This window comes from Camelina sativa, chromosome 16 (genome assembly GCF_030686135.1).
Source record: "Camelina sativa cultivar CO46 ecotype springtype chromosome 16, ASM3068613v1".
In the NCBI taxonomy this organism is placed as follows: Eukaryota; Viridiplantae; Streptophyta; class Magnoliopsida; order Brassicales; family Brassicaceae; genus Camelina; species Camelina sativa.
The window spans coordinates 23,885,663-23,904,714 of NC_141895.1; the positions used below are offsets into that span (position 1 = coordinate 23,885,663).

General features: G+C 34.8%; 4 protein-coding genes and 1 pseudogene across 6 annotated transcripts; 2 read left to right on the plus strand and 3 right to left on the minus strand.

Annotated features, from left to right (window-relative positions):
- Nucleotides 1-977: 977 nt before the first annotated feature.
- LOC104751611 (putative UDP-glucuronate:xylan alpha-glucuronosyltransferase 3) lies at nucleotides 978-3,497 on the minus strand. Its single transcript, XM_010473598.2, has 3 exons — nucleotides 3,331-3,497; nucleotides 2,302-3,071; nucleotides 978-2,217 (listed from the first exon to the last, which is right to left on the minus strand). Exons 1-3 carry the CDS (start codon nucleotides 3,381-3,383, stop codon nucleotides 1,181-1,183), a joined length of 1,860 nt encoding a protein of 619 aa, XP_010471900.1. The 5' UTR covers nucleotides 3,384-3,497; the 3' UTR covers nucleotides 978-1,180.
- A 1,704-nt stretch (nucleotides 3,498-5,201) lies between these two features.
- Nucleotides 5,202-6,077, plus strand: LOC109129622 (putative defensin-like protein 280). Its single transcript, XM_019238111.2, has 2 exons — nucleotides 5,202-5,369; nucleotides 5,832-6,077. The coding sequence occupies exons 1-2, from the start codon at nucleotides 5,309-5,311 to the stop codon at nucleotides 5,987-5,989; spliced, it is 219 nt and encodes a 72-aa protein (XP_019093656.1). The 5' UTR covers nucleotides 5,202-5,308; the 3' UTR covers nucleotides 5,990-6,077.
- A 161-nt stretch (nucleotides 6,078-6,238) lies between these two features.
- On the plus strand, nucleotides 6,239-10,612 carry LOC104751612 (vacuolar protein sorting-associated protein 45 homolog). Of its 2 annotated transcripts, none has more exons than XM_010473599.2 (13): nucleotides 6,239-6,715; nucleotides 6,846-7,047; nucleotides 7,135-7,214; nucleotides 7,467-7,694; nucleotides 7,845-7,970; nucleotides 8,102-8,185; nucleotides 8,261-8,402; nucleotides 8,503-8,681; nucleotides 8,972-9,127; nucleotides 9,373-9,480; nucleotides 9,564-9,685; nucleotides 9,812-9,943; nucleotides 10,206-10,612. In XM_010473599.2, the coding sequence occupies exons 1-13, from the start codon at nucleotides 6,626-6,628 to the stop codon at nucleotides 10,264-10,266; spliced, it is 1,710 nt and encodes a 569-aa protein (XP_010471901.1). In that variant the 5' UTR covers nucleotides 6,239-6,625; the 3' UTR covers nucleotides 10,267-10,612. The 2 variants fall into 2 exon arrangements, with proteins under 2 accessions (XP_010471901.1, XP_087346708.1); XM_087490582.1 differs by having other exon boundaries at nucleotides 6,410-6,715; nucleotides 8,102-8,182.
- Nucleotides 10,613-12,393: 1,781 nt separating this feature from the next.
- Nucleotides 12,394-13,766, minus strand: LOC104751613 (uncharacterized). The gene is made up of 3 exons (XM_010473600.2): nucleotides 13,573-13,766; nucleotides 13,282-13,483; nucleotides 12,394-13,123 (listed from the first exon to the last, which is right to left on the minus strand). Exons 1-3 carry the CDS (start codon nucleotides 13,687-13,689, stop codon nucleotides 12,666-12,668), a joined length of 777 nt encoding a protein of 258 aa, XP_010471902.1. The 5' UTR covers nucleotides 13,690-13,766; the 3' UTR covers nucleotides 12,394-12,665.
- A 3,694-nt stretch (nucleotides 13,767-17,460) lies between these two features.
- On the minus strand, nucleotides 17,461-19,002 carry LOC104751615 (pentatricopeptide repeat-containing protein At1g77170, mitochondrial pseudogene; annotated as a pseudogene). The gene has a single exon (XR_015583990.1). The product of XR_015583990.1 is annotated as a pentatricopeptide repeat-containing protein At1g77170, mitochondrial pseudogene (transcript).
- Between the last annotated feature and the right edge of the window lie 50 nt (nucleotides 19,003-19,052).

The following is a 19,052-nucleotide window of genomic DNA, read 5'->3' on the forward strand; positions in this document are numbered from 1 at the left end:
AACCCTTTGAAGAAGTAGCACAGAGAAGAAGCGTGTCCGTCAAAGCCATGATCACTCTCATCAATCATCATCCAAAACCTGAAACAACATAACAACATGTAAATATCATGAACATATATAAAGCAAACCTATGCAGTTTAGAAACCAAACCCTAGAAAATCCAATGATCGATCGGTTCAAAACAAAAAAACAGAGACTGAGTTTTAGAAGAAGAAGAAGAACAAAACCCCTGAAGACGTCGTTAGCACGGAGAAGAAGCGTTTCCCTTCAATCACGCATCATCCAAAACCTGAAATAAGTACATAACGACAAGTAATTCAATCACATGAACATATATAAATCAAAGCAACCGATGCGCAATATTTAAAAAACCAAACCCTAGAAAATAAACAAGCGAGTGAAATCCAATGATCGGTTCAGAAAAAAAAAACAAAGACTTTTTAGAAAGAGTGTCACCACCGTAACGCTCGGAGAGACTGTACAAGCTATGCTAGAAACCACCAAACCCTAGAAAAAAAAAACAAAGGTGAAAATCCAATGATCGATTAGAAAGAAAAAGAAACAGAGACGAGTTAAGAAGAATGTGACCGACCACCACCGTACGCTCGGAGTCGGAGTGACCGTTGTACAGAGAGAGAGAGAGGAACTTAAGAAGAAAAATAGAAATAAGGAAAGATGTGATGATGTGAAAAAAAAGTGAGAGAGCCTTCTTTTATAGATTACATTGTCGGTTTAGCTAATTTCCTTTTTTTCTTTTCCAATGTCCTTCTATTGATATGTTTATTAATATTCTTTCCTTATTATTTTCGAATAGGCTCCCAAGTGTTGTATAATACATAATTTATTCGAAACAACTCGAAAACATTCTTGTCACAAATCAATTTTGACGGTTCGGTTAGTCGGTTACGGTTCAACAGACCCGGTTCTATATAACCTGGTGAATGGCAACAATACCACTCTTTGCTTTAAAAACTGAATACGACGCTAACTCTTCCTGTAATTTCTTCATTTGTCCTGCCTTCCTCATGATTACATCGTTTCAGGGATTCATCTTTGATATACAAGGTTTCAAGCTGATTAAAAAAATTTGAAAGAAAAAAAAAACATAACCAACTCACATTTGGTTAGTGAAAGGAGAGTAACTTTTGTACCAAACCAGACCCAATAAAGCCAAAAGAATTCACAAGGAAGAGAGAGCAGGTTTATGCGGCGGTGATGAAGTGGTGGTGGTGGTGGAAGAATTATCAGTAGAGTTTGTCTCACCCCAATGCCAAAGCATACTCTCCCAAAAACAGAAATCTTCGTAACAAGTCTTTAGTCTCTCATCTTTGATCTTTATCTTCCAATGTCCATCTTTGTAATTCCCTTTCTCTGCTTGTCTCCGATCCCACTCAAGTTGCGCCTTCTGTTTCGATCTTAGTAGACAGAACTTGTGCAAATTCTCAGGCATTGCGTCGTGCACTCTCCACCAGGTTTTATGTGCTTCGTCACTTGCGAATTCCTGGAATATATCCACATTCCAGTTGCAATCATAGTCTCTGAAGCATAACCAAGGTTTGTTATAACCTAGGTAATGAAGAACGTAGAGGATCGGAGGATCAGCTCCAAATAGACTCGTCTTCATTTTCTTGATCTCAGGTTCGTCTCCTTCCCAGAAATGCTTCAAGAAATTCATGTGTTTCGGAATCCTGTGCCACCATGTGAATATCTCGTTAAGGTAACCTTGGTCTCCTCCGTTGTAAGACACAACTTCATTGATGTTATCCATTAGTAACTGGAACGTTGAATTAGATGGCTCAACCACCATTAGACCGGAGTTGAAGAGCGTAGCATTGTTTCCAATTGCTGATATCTCAGGGAACTCGAAGAGGAAATCAATGTTTCTAAGGATAAGCATGTCTGCATCAATGAAGATGATCTTGCTGTATTCAGTCAATTGCCAAAGACGGAACTTACTGTAGTTCCATTCGTTATATGCATTTGGTACAGCATTCGGGTTCCTGATTCTTTGAAACATTTGAATCTTCCATCCAGCAGCTTGCAAGCCACTTTTATGGTATTCACTTATCGAATCATCGACAAGTATGACCAGATCACGAGTAGAGCCTGACATTCGAATGCTCTGCGCAGCTGCAATGGCTCCACAGACATAAAATTGAGCAGAGTGCAAGATAGTCGCATAAGCTTCTTTCTTTGCACTTGCGGAGTAGAAATTATCTGCAATTGAAGTTATCATAATCAGCTTACGAGTAGAGATGCTAAACTAGCTGAAAACAGAAGACGAAGAAGCTTACTACTGACCTTTAGCTTGAAGAGGAACAGAAAGTTCACAGGAACCAACAGGAAGCTGCAACTTTTGTCTTAACTGGTGAAGGCCAGGCTTATACAGCCATATGTTTCCTTGACGTGCAACAAGTTCTTGACCGGTAAAAAGATTCGGGATTGGAAAGCAATCAGATACCAAAATCACATGAACATCATGAAGCCCTTTAGAAGAAGCCGCTACTCGAGCTGCTGCGAGTTGTAAGTGCAATCGAGCAACATCTCTTGACCATTTGCCTGATTTGTCACACGGAAGCTTGGCAATAACAAGATCGATCCGAGGCTTACCAGGAACTTGAATCAAAGGAAGAGAAGGACAAGTAGGGACTTCGAATTCTTCTACTTCGTCAATCCATTCAGGGTATAGAGATTCCCATGTAATGTTCTTTGCAGCATAGTCTAGACGCAAAGGAACATGATCACAGTCAGATTTCATAACCTCCTTGAATCGATCAATCTCGTTATCATTAAGATTTATAAGCCCAATTCCTTGATACTCGCTTCTACCAAATAAGTACTTGTCAACAAGATTTGACATATGGTTCCAGTTGATCTCAGCTGTAGCAACATAGCGAGGATCAGTAGTAACACCAAAACTTGTTGGAGTTTCAGCAATTTGTAGCGGTGGATAACGAAATCGGTAGATCGTGAACAGAGCTCCAAGCATTATACAAATCAACACAAGTTTCAGAGTAGAGAACTTGACACCCTTTTCAATCCTTTGGAATCTCCTCCTACTTGTCTTCTCACTACAATAAACATGAAAATTAAAACACCAAGGAGTGATTAATGATTATATAAATATGTCAATCCAACAGATAAATACACAGATATCGCTTGTGAAACACATTCCAGAATCAAAATCAAGATCGAAGATCTGATTTCAGAAAAGTCAACCATGTGTGTGAAGCTTACTAAGTTAACTAAACTAACTATAGTCTATACTCTATAGTGTTGATCAAACTCGAGAAACTAATGAAGAAGAAGAGGAAGAAGAAGAAGACTAACGTGGAGAAGGAGAGTCGATGTCTTGACTCCATGGGACTTGAGGAAGGTATCATTGTCTCCGTGAGATCAGGGTCGGTTTCGAGAATTTCATAATCGCCTGATGATGAAGCAGCGGAGAGACATTTTAGGGATTTTGAAAATTAAATTTTGGACAGAAGGTTAGAGACAAAACGATGCGTATTAACAAAATGAGTGATTGAAACCATTCGTTTTTGCGAAATAGCCCCTTTACGTTTTGGGTGTTTCTTATTTTTAACCCTTATCTATTTTTTTCTATTCTTTGACCCTTTTCTTTCTAAACATGGGATAGTCAATAAGGAATGCAATGCAAAGTACCCCGTCAAGCTAAAAAATATGTCACTGCTAAATTTTTTTTTTCCAGCAAATTGAAATATTATTTATGAGTGTAAAAGATCAAGATACATCTGTTCATAAAGCCACAAAGGCGAATCAAAACAACTTGATTAAAAAATACAATTTCGATAGTCATATTTGACCAAGAGATGTGCAACCTTATTACATGATCGTTTTTTGAAGACAAATTCAATGTTATGAAAATGAGTAGCCCAAAGAAGAATGTTTTGGTAAATACCATCAATTGATATATCCACGTTTAAACCATTTAGCATTTTTGTTAGTTGTTCACAGTCACCTTTGAAAGAGACAGTAGTTAGGCCACAAATCCATGTTTGTTGTAAAGCAATTAGTAGTGCTTTGGCTTCTGCCTCGAGTGGTGATCTCGCATTTGGCATTTTTGTAGCACCCCATCCTAGCGAAGTCCCAGAACTATCTCTTAAAATATATCCCATAGTAGTAAACCCAATTTGGGAATCATAAGCTGCATCATAATTACACTTTGTGAAACCCAGACAAGGTCGTTCCCAAGTCATCTCAATTGTGTCGCATGATAATCCATCATTCCGATGTTCATGTTGATGATAATGCAAAATCCACTCAGTTGCATTTGCCTTCTTCTGTTGTAGTGTATATAACATTTGTTGTAATTAAGTTTGTAATAATAGCAATTAAAATTTTAAAAAAATAAATCTACATAATATTCCACAATTAATAATATAGATATTACAAGACTTTTTAAGATTTAAAATAATGATTCTCTTATTTATTATCTTTGATTTTTAAAAAAGTTATTTGACTCATCATATAATACAAAAAGTTAATAATATATATATAAATTTATGCTATATGTTGTGATTCAACATTTTAAAAATGAACATATATTACACATTTAATAAAGGAAAAAGTGTGTTCAACATCATACATCATCTATAATTCAATGATTCAATTTTGAATCTAAATCCAAAACTTAACTCAACAAGCATCAAAAATTAAAAGTTTGTATTGGTTTAGTTCAACATCTAGATTAACTAAACTTTTAAAAAGTTTTCAATTATATATTATTTTTGATATATATAAACATTTAAACTTATAAAAAGTTAATTTGGAAATGGTTAACTGGTGGGATGAGTTTGGATCAACATTAATATAAATTCAAACTATCATTAATCCAAAATAATGTATATATATATATATATAACATTAATCCATGCACCATCGTTTTATTATTTTTTTAGCACCACCAATATTAGAATGTTATATATGTTAAATTAAATTAATTTAATTATGATTATATCAAAGAAAGTTATTCCACGCATTTTGAATCTTAAAAAATCATGTAAAAATTATTGGTTAATGATAAATAGTTTTTCTTTTGATATAAAAGAGCCTAGTCAACATAAATCTACATAACTAGGAAACAAATCATATATTTCTGTATATTTTGCATTTAAGATATATATGTATATATGTATGTTAGCATATATATATATATATGTATGTATGTTTGTCTCTAAATTTGATATATATGTATGTTAGCATACATCATCTTTAGACATTCAGATAATTTTACTTTTTCCAAAATATTCGAATATATCAAGATCCAGTGATCCACCGAAAGAAAATGGCTTCTTTTAAGCATTTCTTCCTCCTGTTTATTTGCTTTAGCGTTCTCTTAACCTCAGGTTATTCTCTAACTCGTCACCTTTCACCTTTCAATTCTAGTCTTACAATACTTTGTAGATTCAAAACTGTAAACTTGCAAAAGTGTTAATCACTCATTATTATTTTCATGAAGGCAAATACTAGTTTATTATCATTTGATCCATGAATCAATAATTACTAACACTTACATGCACATTGAATTTTTTTTTGGTTAACATCAATACATTATTTGGATGATTCAAAGAAACCAAGCCAAAAGAATATTACTACATATAAGACATAAGTTACAGTTTTTCATGCTAAATTAAACTATCGAAAAACTATCGAAAAAGAAAAATACCCCTAATCTATTTCGTTTAGTTTGAATAAGAAAATATATTCATCAAAAATTGATTACATAGTTCAATCTTTTCCTTTAATTTAGATTGCTTCATTTGTCTCTAAACGAAAAGAAAAAAAAAAAACTATTTTTGTTTGGACAGGATCGGCCTACTCTCCATTGCACGATTGCCATCCCACGTTCAAGAGCGAAGATTGCAACAAAGAATGTAAGAGGCTTGGTCATCCGGGAGGCTATTGTGGACCTGATAGAGCCGAACCACTTTTAAGCATGTGCTATTGCAAAGATATAAGAACTTGATAATGCATAAGATAAAAAAGTAACTAAGGTGTCGGATATGTATCATTTATCAGCTTCTTAATATGAATAATAAAATTTCATTTCATAATCCGTTTTAATAAGTCTTAATTACATGCCACAACTTAGATTTCATTTAAAAAGTACTATATAACTGCAAGGATCTTAGATTACGGGTAAGAGATCTTTAAATAAATAAATAATTATAGAATTAAATACTATGATATTAATGAAAACGTTAAGCTAAGGAATAAGTAAAAAAAAAAAAATCTAAAAATAGAAAATCCATGTAGGTAAGTTTATTGGTTGATAGATTTCTTTTGGTTTTTGGTAGACGCCGTTATGTTTTTGGACCGCCGTTTGTCTCTACAGCTTTTCTGGAAAGATTGGGTTTAAATAAATAAAAAATAAGTTAGTGTTAATAAAAAGGAAGTACCAGATAAAATAGGATTTGTTTTGCAAAAACTCATATCGTCTTCGTTTGAGTCTCGGGGAGGCCCTTCTTCTTGATTAAGGAAGATCTGAGATACTGAACGAATTCGCCAAAGCCTTCGTTGTCAAAACAGTAATCGACGAGATCAATCGCCGTAGATCTGAATTCAAACAAGCTAACCGTAGCGTAATTTTTGCGGTGGTACGATGGTGCTGGTCACGTCTGTGCGTGATTATATCAATCGGATGCTTCAGGACATCTCCGGCATGAAGGTTCTCATACTCGACTCGGAAACGGTACAATAATCCGATCTCGTCTTCTTCGATTACTGATCTTCTCTGATTTGTATATCTGGAATCGTGATTTAGACACATCGTTTCGTCGTCATTATATGTTTATTTATTTATCTATTGTTTGAATTTGCAGGTTAGCAATGTAAGCATTGTGTATTCACAGTCAGAGCTGCTTCAGAAAGAAGTTTTTCTCGTGGAGATGATAGATTCAATCTCTGTATCGAAAGAATCGATGTCGCATCTGAAAGCTGTTTATTTCATCCGTCCAACTTCAGAGAATATTCAGAAACTACGATACCAGCTTGCCAATCCTAGATTTGGAGAATACCATTTGTGTACGTTGTTACACCTTTTTCGAGTTTATCATTGTTAACGGACGTTGATACATATTTTGATTTTGTTTTTGTAATGAAATCTTTCAGTTTTCTCCAACCTGTTAAAGGATACTCAGATTCATATTTTGGCTGATTCGGATGAGCAAGAAGTTGTACAGCAAGTTCAGGTGATTTTTACAATTCCCTCCTCCATGATGTTTTTGAATTGGATACTGATACTAAACGAATGATTCATAGTATATTGATTGGTCAGTATAAGTATAGATTTTAGCTGTCTCTGAGTTTGAACAAGCCTGATTTGTGGAGCTTATTATATCCTCTACCTGTTTCAAGTTATCTGATTCAAACCTATATTGCTTGGTACACTCGAGGTAGTAGTGGCTTGTTTAACATAGTCTTTTTTGGGTTGTATGTTGCAGGAGTATTATGCAGACTTTGTTGCTGGTGATCCATATCATTTCACATTGAATATGGCATCAAACCACCTATATATGATCCCAGCCGTTGTTGATCCCTCTGGTTTGCAACGCTTCTCCGATCGTGTTGTTGATGGAATTGCGGCAGTGTTTCTGGCGTTGAAGCGAAGACCTGTCATCAGATATCAGAGGACCTCTGATACTGCAAAAAGGATCGCACAGGAAACAGCTGTAAGTGAAGTTGTTTGACGACCTCTTGAAATTTTATTTCTTCCCGTTTGCATGCATGTGATGGAACTAATTTCCAGCTTGCTTAGCTATAAAGGAGTCTATTTATTTCCGGTATCCTGTAGTCATTTGAAAGACACTTTCATGTTTCAGAAATTGATGTATCAGCATGAAAGCGCTCTTTTTGACTTTAGACGGACTGAGAGCTCTCCACTGCTGCTTGTAATTGACAGAAGAGATGACCCGGTTACCCCATTGCTGAATCAGTGGACATACCAGGTTATCTTGACTAAATAAAATTATTGTGCTACTCTATGGTATATTGACTAAATAAAATTATGTACTCTGTGGTACAGATGCCTTGCTTTTCTAGTTGAATAAGACTTGCTCATTAAAGAGATTTTCTGTAGGCAATGGTGCACGAGCTCATAGGACTTCAGGATAATAAAGTGGACTTGAAAGCCATTGGAAGTCTTTCAAAAGATCAGCAAGTGGTTTGTTTTTTCCAATGCCATAGACAGTATTATTAGTTGGGAACCTTATAGCTAATACATCTCGTTTCCTGGCAGGAGGTGGTTCTATCATCAGAACAAGATGCATTTTTCAAATCTAACATGTATGAAAATTTTGGGGATATTGGAATGAACATCAAGCGAATGGTAGATGACTTTCAGCAGGTGGCAAAGAGTAACCAGAATATCCAGACAGTAGGTACAAACATGGCTAGTCTAAACTATTTTCTACAAAGACGTTTAAATAAAGTTTCTGGTGCTGGTTACAGTTATAATCTGTGAATGTGTTGGTTTTACAGAGGACATGGCCAGATTTGTTAATAACTACCCTGAGTACAAAAAGATGCAAGGCAACGTCTCAAAGCATGTAACTCTGGTTACTGAAATGAGCAAGCTAGTTGAAGCAAGGAAACTGATGATGGTTTCACAAACAGAGCAGGATTTGGCTTGCAATGGTGGCCAAGGAGCTGCATATGAGGTAGGGAATATCTGTGATGAATATTTACTATACCATTTTACTCACTATCCCATGAGAAATCTTGCATTCATCAATAATAACTATACGGAGAAGTGCTTTATTAGTAGCAATATGCAGAAGGTCTGACTGAATAATTCCGCATTCAGTACCCGTTATGTCTTGCACTGGTCCCATACAAATGTATCCAGTGAGATGCAATTTTGTAACAATTAAAGATCATCATAATTCATAGCTAGTTAGGCTCCTTGTTAGCACGGAGATCTGAATCTCTTTTCATGCTTTATTTGCAGGCAGTTACGGATCTCTTAAGTAATGAAAGTGTGTCTGACATCGACCGACTACGTTTGGTAATGCTGTATGCTTTGCGCTATGAGAAAGAAAATCCCGTTCAGTTGATGCAACTGTTCAATAAATTGGCTTCACGGTCACCAAAGTACAAACCAGGGGTACCATCTGTTTCCTTTTAGTTTTGCATTTCGTTCTTGTAGCTTTGAATATATGCTTCTGCATCTCCTTTTAGGGTAAATAGTGATTTAATTCTGCTACTAGTATACTTGTTTGCCGATTGTTTAATTTCTCTCATGGTGGGTTTTACTTATTAATCGGAATAACTTGATAAAAGTACCCTCAAATCCTACTCTGGATCCATGCTTTTTCATATCATAACTTACTGGATGCCACACAACTGCAGCTAGTTCAATTTCTCCTGAAACAAGCTGGTATGGAGAAGCGTACTGGTGATCTATTTGGAAATAGAGATCTTTTGAATATAGCGCGCAACATGGCTCGTGGACTTAAGGTCTGTATCTGAGATTATACCTCTCCAGGAACATTCTATCTCTCCCGATATATCTCATGTTACTGATTTCTTGAAAAATACAGGGGGTTGAGAATGTCTACACTCAACATCAGCCCCTTCTGTTTCAAACAATGGAGAGCATAACCAGAGGGAGATTACGAGATGTGGACTACCCATTTGTTGGAGATCATTTTCAACAGGGACGGTATGTGCCACTAGTTCTTTCAAATTATTAAAAGTCAAAACTACTCTCGGTTGACAGTTACGGATCTTTGCTATGCGTAAACTTACATCAACTAATCAAATTTTGCATGATTTCTGGTTTATAAAGGCCACAAGAGGTGGTTATTTTCATGGTTGGTGGAACAACATATGAAGAATCGCGCTCTGTTGCTCTACAAAATGCCACTAACTCCGGGATTCGATTTATTCTCGGTGGTAGCGCAGTACTTAATTCCAAGAGGTACGTTCAAGTAATTACACTAAACCGGGAAACCGGGTAATGCCGGGGTTTAAGACAGGTTCCGAGTGGTAGCGCAGTACTTATGCTGGGGTTCCGTGTCAGAAACAGAATTAATCATATTATTAGGAATCAGCATTGGGTAGCTAAGTTATTGAACACACAAAAATTGGTGTTGAATGAATGATTAGAAGGAATTGCAACTTGGTTTCATAAAAACTGAATATCATAAAAATGTGAGCTGAAGAGTGATTTTGGTTGTCAGATTTCTCAAGGACTTGGAAGAAGCACAAAGGATATCAAGATCAGGTAGCCATATGGTGTAAAGATCCAAAAGAGTTTGTGTAAATTAGTCTTTTAAGATTCTACCGTATGATATGGAGAGCATAGAAGAAAGAACCACCGAACAAGATATATATATCATCATCATGATGGAGAGGCAATGGAAAGAAGAAGAAAATTTTGTGGTCAGGTTCGTCGAATCTTACGTATACAAACATGAATGACTACACCCCATCAGAGAGATCGAGTTTTGGGGTTTGTGTGTATTCATCGTGGTACAGTTTAATTGGACTGTTCTTCGTACACAATTATGGCAGCTAATCAATCAAGTAATGTAACTTGAGGAAATTTTACTCCTCTATTGAAATTGGTTAAAATCATTTTTGCAAAGTTATTTACTAAGAACAAAAAACTACAAAATCTTTTGGGCGTCATAAAAAAAAAAAGGAGTATCTTCTATTAATAAATGAACAAAAAATTGTGACAGACGAGTGACGTCAACTGAAGTAAAGTCCGATTTGGGAAAGAGAATAAGAAAAGAGAAAACATAAGAACAGAGCTATTTGAGTATCTTATGTGTAGCTCGGCTACTGCTGCTGCCGTTGGATTTCTCAACTGTCAAATATAGTAGTAAGTATGATGTGAGGTTGAGTGCAGAAGCTGACACATCTCGCTGTTTCTTCTCTGGAAGCATTTTTACTTCTTGTCCTTTCACACGTACACACTTCCCCATTTTCCCCTTTAAAACCATATATTTGCAAATACATTCCAATAAATTCTTTAACCTTTTTTATTCTTGCATCCAAATTTCACATTGTTTACCAAAACAATTTAGATCCAATTTGGTACCAAGTTGGATTTTGAATGATTTAAATTTATTTTTTTGAAGTCAACTTAACACGGTTCTCTCTTCTTCAAGTAATTGTTGTTATATTTTTTAATTAAAATGTCAAATCAGTCATAAATAAAAAGTTAAAGAAATGAGGAGCTCGAGACTATATCTTCTCATATACTCCTCTGGCTTAGCTCATAAGCAGTCTCTGACTGTCCACTTCATATCAAAATTTATTTGATCAAATCATAGTGCACTACTAGATCCCTTCTCTGTCTCTTCTTTCCCTTCATCTAAATTGTCTCCTCTCTTATATTACTATTCAATTCAATTTAGTGACGTATTTAGTTTTAGTTAACTAGATAGATAATGCATATCTTAGTTAATTATCTTTCTGACTTTTGAATTTTGATTACTGTGTGCTTAGCCGTAGTTTCTAGCAAGCTCCTTCGGATTAACTCGGAAAAAATAAAGCGTGACGAAATAGATAAGACAAAAAAACAAAAACAAAAACAAAAAGAAAAAGATGGATTACTTATCAAAGTGTGGTTGAAAGTGATGGTTTTGTTTGGTTAATTGGTTATTGTTAATTAAATTACAGTTTCGACTTTAGATATTTTATCTGATATCTTCTTATACACCTCGCCGTTCTTATCATATGATTCTGATTAGTATCAATCGGAGAAGCTACAGATTATGAATTTATGATTATATACATTTTTATACAATGAATGCAAAGAACAAGGAAAATTTATCTTCCGAACTTCATGAAAAAGTCTGTGCTTAGAGCTCTTTTAACTTATATCATACGGTGATATTGAATTACTGGTCGATATACCATTTTTCTTACTATCACCTAAAATTATTTCGATTAATTCGGCATCTCTATCGTTTTGTTTTTTCATCTCACATGTTAACTAAACTCTCACTGATTTCTTTTCTTAAAATTTTTGATCTACAATTCACCTAATTTTTCAAACTAAAAAACCATAACAAACGTTCAAGATATTTTATTTAACTAATTCTTCCGTTTCGAGGGAAGATAGTCCTCGTATCAAGAATATTATCCAACATAATCAATATAATCTTGAACCAAAAGAACTTTAGATATTAAAAGGGAATATTCTTTTTCTTCTCAAAAACATTAGAGATTTTATCCATTTATCCTTCTCAAAGGGATCAATTTGAAACATAACCACAAAAACATTGTAAGTATATCTTTTAACCCCAAAATAAATTAAAAAACATTATAGGTGAAGGCACATAGATAATTTTGAAATATGGATGAAGCATCATCATTCGAAAATTTAAAAACATTTATTAAATGGAGATTTGCATCACGACAAAAACATATTTTATATATATGTATATATCCCATCAGCTATCGATACAAGTAGAAGATGCAATGATAGAACATCAGAAAAAACCTGACACAACAAGCCCCACTTTTAGTTTTTTTCTTTAAGGCAACACAAAAATCTCCAGAACACCCCCCAAAAAAAGAAATAATCGTACGAAGCAAAGCAACGAACAAAAAACAACTCCGATCAATTGTTTTTACTTTTTGAAGTACTCATAAAAACGAAAACAAAAAAACGCTGCGCATTCCTCTCAGAAAATAGGAAAACAACACTTAGTTTTGGAACCACTACCATTCATTGTCCAGCTCCTAGCTTCTTCACCACCATCATCAAACACAGACCAAGACCAAGACCCTTTCTTACAGCTAGAGACTCTTCGACGATTCTCAGGTAGCCACTTGGACTGCATGTACCTCGAAGTCCTCCATGGTGGTCTAGACATTCCTTCTTTCTTCATCGACTTTTTCATCTCACCACAAACCAACGAAACCACTCTCCTGAGTCTTTCCTCTGTCGCCACGAACACTGTCGGAAGCAGCTCCGTCATGTCTTTGTAAGCTTTTGTCTGTTTCGCCAACTCAAACTGAGATTTGAAATCAAGATCAACTATCACACGTCTCAGCTGGCTTATGTCATCCCCGTCGCCATCACCTTTCACCATGACGTCAATGTACTCATACTTCCTCGTGCACCTAAACACTCTACACCCTGTAAAACATTTTCACAACCAATAAATTACTTATTTCCACAAAACCCACAAATTTAAATTCTTGACTTTCAACTTATATAAATATTGGTAACATAGATATTTTCTAAAGTCTCAAACATATATATAGTTTCTTAATGAGTTGTAATTTATTGTTTACCTTCAAGATGATCAAAAGAAGAGTCCCATGAGGTTTTGGAGAATGAAGCATCGTAGCCGTCAGATCTGAGTTTAGAGACAATCTTTTTCATCACATCTCTCTTCTCATCGTCTCCTTCGTATGATAATCTTTTTCTCTCCATAAACGACTCTATCTTCTCTTCAAGATTCTTCTCCTCTTCTCTTTTTTCTCCAATAATCTCCTGTTAATATTTTTAAAATTTTTGAATCATTAATTTTTCATCAATAAGAAAAAGAAGTGAAAATGCATTTGGGTGAAAAGAGATACAACCTGAAGACTGATAAGAGCTGTTGAAGACTTGTCCGTATGATAGGAGGCTGTGACCTGAGATGACTCGATATAATCTAGCACAAGCTTCTCTAAATCTTCTTCTCCCAAACTTCCCATCTCAAAATATTCTCTCACGTGTCTCTTCCTATTCTTCCTATTCTTCTTGTTTTTTTTTTTTTTTTGAGAGCAAGAAATGACGTACCGATAAGTCTCTCTTGTGTGTATTTATAAGTGTAATGAGGTGTGTCGCTATCTTATCCATTCTTAATTGCATTATTAAATGAATTGTTTAATATTCGTTCTCTTATAAAATATTTGTTGTTTAATACTTTATATTTATTTAACGTCTGCTGAGTCAAGACTTTTTTTTCCCCTTTTCCTCGAAATAGTGAAATACAAGTCGAAATTTTGCATACGTGACGGTAGAAAAGTCGTTTCATGTCATTTTCCACTTGTTGTATATACCACATATTTAATGATTGATATACGTGGAAACTTTATAGATAAAACTTCTATCTGAAGATAATTTTGGTAAGTCTTGTTTCATAACGTCGAAACTGATATTTCATCTAGATGAAGTTAACATGAACGTAAACAGATTAGTATCATTATTTATTTATTTATTTTTATTTTTTTGACTGCCCATATCATTATTTATTTTTGTTTAAAAAGATGAAAAGGTGAATTTTGAAAGGTCAATGATGACAAAAAGTTACAAATTTGATTGGTTTGGTGACATTCTTCTTAGGCGCTTAGCTATAGTTTTAGTCTTTTAGCTAGAAAATGGTATTGGTACCGTAACACTTAACATTGTCAAAGTATTATCTTTTGGTTATCATGATGCCAATAGAAAAGCCAAATACCAAAGCCTCACGAGATTAATATTGTATATCTTCATTACTCTATCTGTCTATTCAAAGCAGATATATAATACACACGTCAATGACGTAATAGCATATAACATAATGGTGATTCAAATGGGTTTACTATCAATCAAACTCGTTGTTACATATTTGGAAGCAAGATTATCTCGTAATCAATTTTGTCCATTGATGGCTAATCCATATTAGTATAACCTTTTAATAGATTTGTCTCACGCATGTGTACCGATCAAGATGATAATTTAATGTTGTCATGACAATGGAATCTCTGAGAATATTATAATATCCGACTGACGGTAGCTGATAAATAATTCAATGATTTAGAAATTCTTGATTTAGATGCTATTTAGTCACTTGGAATTTAAAATTTTCATATGGGATAAAACAAATTTTTATTTTATTTTGGGGTAATGTATAGTATAATAAAAGTTTACTAACAATAGAGAATCAAAGAAGAAGAAACAAGGAGAGAGACAACAGATGGCAGTATATATCTGTATTGGCTTAATGACACAGGTTACTAGCAACGACTTGGTTTGATAAACGGACGACGCCCATTAAGTTGTATATAGACTTTAGTCCCAAATTATTGGGAACGCAAAGAAACAAGAGAGAAATTATAAATACAAAGTAGAGGAAGAAGAGATGTTTAGGCATAAAATTTGGTGAGAACTTCGGAGAATCCCTTCCTAAATACATTTCTTTTATGCTTTAGACTTTAGTGCTGCTGTCACTAAGCGTGCAGACTCTATGGAGATGCAAAAAATTAAAGAGGCAGTTTCGGTATGAGAAGACTTTACTCTGCACAAGGAGACAGTATCCTTTCTTTGGTTGTTATTATCCTATGACTCTTGTAATAGAGACAACTCTCTTACCCTAATCATCTACCTTTGAACGTTCAAGCAAGTGTATAAAACGATTAGTGGAAGAAGCAAAATATTATTTTAACACGTACGTTGACGAAACCAATAATATCATGTGAAGAGATTACCTTTCTTTTTTACAAAAACTCAAAAAGGATCAAGGAAGTGGAGCACCAACGGTCAATGGACTTTCTTCATTCCTCGATGGGTCGGTCGTCTAATGTTCAAAATCACTTTCAGTTTGGGCCTAATTAAGTTAATGGCCCAATGAGAAAACCCACACAAACATTAGTTCCTCTCGTTGACTCCTTTTTCAAACGAAAGTTTCATAAACAATCTGAAGAGTTAAATAATCCATCCAAAAACTAAATCAAATTGGTGATGTTGAATTTTGACGATGCAAGAGTACTGACACGTGATGATACCATGTTTGGTTTGAATATAACAAAGGTCTAAAGAAAAATTCAGATTTATTGTTATTCAAATTCTATAACATTATATCAAATATTTTCAAAACATTAATTTAATTTAAAAATCATTGTAAGAACATTGTGTTTGACTACAACAGTTTAAGTTAATAAATGAACAAAAATATAAAAATATTGGCAAAATATGAGCAAAACATAAGCAAAACATAAACAAAAAAAATAGGGAAATTACGTCGGTTTGGGTCTATAAAAGAAAAGTAGGGTTTAAAATTATAATTTTTAAAATGATATGTCGGTTTGAGTTTATAAAATAATAGTTAGTATTTAGATTTTATAATTAAACAAAATTATATGTTGGTTTGAGTTTACCAAAGAGTGGTTAGGTTTTAGATTTTACAATTAAACGAAATTATAAGTCAGTTTGGGTTTACAAAAGAGTAGTTAGGGTTTAGATTATACAATTAAACAAAATTATATGTCGGTTTGGGTTTATAAAAGAGACTTTAGGTTTTACAATTAAACAAAATTATATGTCGGTTTGGGTTTATAAAAGAGTGGCTAGAGTTTAGATTTTACAATTAAACAAAGTTATATGTCGGTTTGAGTTTATAAAAAATGGTTAGGATTTAGATGTGATCTACAGAATTTGTTTCGTTAATTAAAATTTGTTTGCTTAATTTAAAAAGGATAAATAAGAGAGGTTAACAAAGAAGTCTATGATCAAACCTCGACGAAGCAGTCGTGGAATTGAAGATGAAGCAAAACGGCGCCGTTTCTGGCGTCATCTTTCATCGCCTTATGGACTACGGTCCGAACCACAATCTCCACCATTGGGCATGTAGCCCCGTAGTAAATATTAATTTGCGTGAGAGTGATATTTGAACAACTGTTGTTCTTGTTATGTATATCTATCGGACTAACTTTTTCTTTGGTTATTAAAAACTTAAGAGGAAAACAAGAGCTTAATAAGTAGCAGAACCAATTACTACATCTCAACAACTTTAGTGCTACACTTACCTATATACAAATAAAACCAAAATTTCTTTGACGGTGAGATTGTAGATGCTGACTCAGATTAGGAGTTGCATTAACTTTACATTTTTTTCATTTTGTTTATTGAACTATTAGATATTACTTTTGAGTTTTGATGATTATGAGATTTGAAGAAAAAAAAAAAAAAAAACATGTCAGTTATATTGATAATGATGGGCCTAATATGTTGAGAAAGTAAAGCCCATTTTTTATCAAGTATTGAACTTAAAAAATCGCTAGGCCAATAAGAGTTCACAAATTTAATCTCCATTAAATGTTGAATGAAAACCCATATATAGTTATTTGCAGGTTATTTATATAAAAAAAAATATATATAGTGTTTCATCCTAACAAAGTATATGATTAATTTATCCAAACAGAAAGACATGCTTAATGTAAATGTTTGATTGGTTAACGACTTTTATTGTAGGTTTAAACTCTTTCAGAACTTAATTTGTGGGTAGAAAATATGAAACTGATTTGAAAGTAGTAAAATGTGGCTATTTATTTTTGTTAAAAACTAAATCACACTAGCGTAATATGTAATTGCTGAAATGAATGAAAGAATTACATTGTTTTAGAATGTGTTGTTTAAGTAATAATATGAAAAGATGTTAAGTAATTTCTCTGGCTACTAACTTCTATCGATTACACTTGAAATATTTGGTTTTTTTAAAAAAAATATTTAGTAATTTCTCTTCTTTATATTAGGATTTTATATTATGTTGTTCGAACATAAAGGGGAACATTTATCAAAAACATGGATTTTTCAAAATGTCGTTGAAGCATAGCTATAGGCAGGAACCTTAGCAAGCTTCTGGTCTTTCATCATATTCCTAACTCTCTCAACATCTTTCCACATCCCTCTGAGTGCATACACATTAGCCAAGACAACATACACACCATCGTTCCAAGGCTCGAGCTCGACCATGTGTTGAGCCACCCACTCAGCCATCTCAACGTCTCCAAACTTCTCACACACACCCATCAAACAACCCCAAACCATCACGTTAGGCTTCATTGGCATCCCTTCCACGACTTTCTTGGCATCCTCAAGCTGCCCATCCCTGCTCAACAGATCAACTATGCATCCGTAGTGCGATAAGCCCGGTTCTAGTTCGAATTCTGACTTCATCATTGCGAAATACGCTTTTCCTTCCTCGACAAGACCTCCATGGACGCAAGCACTGAGAACTCCCACGAACGTGACCTTGTTTGGTTTAACACCAATATCTCTCATCTGACGGAAGCATTCCAAGGCCTCTAATGTATTCCCGTTAGCTGCGTAACTCATGATCATGGAACTCCAGGAAACAACGTTTCTCTGTGGCATTTTCCCGAACACTAGACTAGCTAAATCCATACGCCCGCATTTTCCATACATATCAATGAGAGAATTCATCATCATGATATCTGATTTGTCTTGGGTTTTAGCTTGTAGAACGCATTTATGCAACTGACAAGCTAAGCTCAAGTTACCTAATCCTCCACAAGCTGAAGTCACACTCACCATAGTGGTATCATCCGGCTCAAATCCACTCCTTTTCATCTCCGTAAACATTTCCACAGCCTCATCAGCTCGCCCAGCGTGATTCAACCCTCCGATAACAGCGTTCCAAGACCCCAGCTTCCTCTCAGGATTTTCATCGAACACCTTACGTGCATTCTCAAATTCCCCTGCTTTGAAATACAACGTTATAAACCCACTCTCGCAGAACTCGTCTCCGACGAACCCTAACCTCACGGCGACGGAATGAAGCTGCTTTCCCATCGTAAAGTCATGAATCTGAACGGCGGCTTTGATTACAACCGGAAGAGTGTATCGATCGGGCAAAATATTTGATCTCACCATGCCGAGGTACACTTGAACTGCATCGAGAGGAGAATCATGTCGTATGTAGGATCGCATGATGTTGTTCCATAAGAAAGGGATCGGGTATTGATCGAGGATGCGTGAGCGGAAGATATCACCATGGATCCGACGGACACGAGCGAGACTAGTGCAGTTTGTTAACAGAGTAGCCAAGATATTGTTTCGATCTTGAGGCCAAAGAGACGTAAGCGTGGAAGCTGAGACAGAGGCGATATGATTCAGACGGTGGAAGATTGTCAAGTGATTTGTTCTCGTCTTAGTTGTAACATGAAGCTTGGAGATCAGAGTGAGACCAGAGAAGAAGAACATGTGTGTCTTCTTGTTTTTTGTCCTGATCCAAATTATAACAAAAACTCTTCTGAAAAACTTTTGAGCTAGGATGCTATGTTATGTAACACAGATT

Coding starts and splice junctions, on each gene's coding strand:
- LOC104751611 (XM_010473598.2), bottom strand. CDS start 3,383: ATGATACCTTCCTCAAGTCCCATGGAGTCAAGACATCGACTCTCCTTC. Junction 3,072..3,330: donor CATCGACTCTCCTTCTCCAC/GTTAGTCTTCTT, acceptor TGTTTATTGTAG/TGAGAAGACAAGTAGGAGGA. Junction 2,218..2,301: donor TGTTCCTCTTCAAGCTAAAG/GTCAGTAGTAAG, acceptor CTTCAATTGCAG/ATAATTTCTACTCCGCAAGT.
- LOC109129622 (XM_019238111.2), top strand. CDS start 5,309: ATGGCTTCTTTTAAGCATTTCTTCCTCCTGTTTATTTGCTTTAGCGTT. Junction 5,370..5,831: donor TAGCGTTCTCTTAACCTCAG/GTTATTCTCTAA, acceptor TTGTTTGGACAG/GATCGGCCTACTCTCCATTG.
- LOC104751612 (XM_010473599.2), top strand. CDS start 6,626: ATGGTGCTGGTCACGTCTGTGCGTGATTATATCAATCGGATGCTTCAG. Junction 7,048..7,134: donor ATTTGGAGAATACCATTTGT/GTACGTTGTTAC, acceptor GAAATCTTTCAG/TTTTCTCCAACCTGTTAAAG. Junction 8,682..8,971: donor GCCAAGGAGCTGCATATGAG/GTAGGGAATATC, acceptor CTTTATTTGCAG/GCAGTTACGGATCTCTTAAG.
- LOC104751613 (XM_010473600.2), bottom strand. CDS start 13,689: ATGGGAAGTTTGGGAGAAGAAGATTTAGAGAAGCTTGTGCTAGATTAT. Junction 13,484..13,572: donor CAGCTCTTATCAGTCTTCAG/GTTGTATCTCTT, acceptor AAATATTAACAG/GAGATTATTGGAGAAAAAAG. Junction 13,124..13,281: donor TTCTTTTGATCATCTTGAAG/GTAAACAATAAA, acceptor AATGTTTTACAG/GGTGTAGAGTGTTTAGGTGC.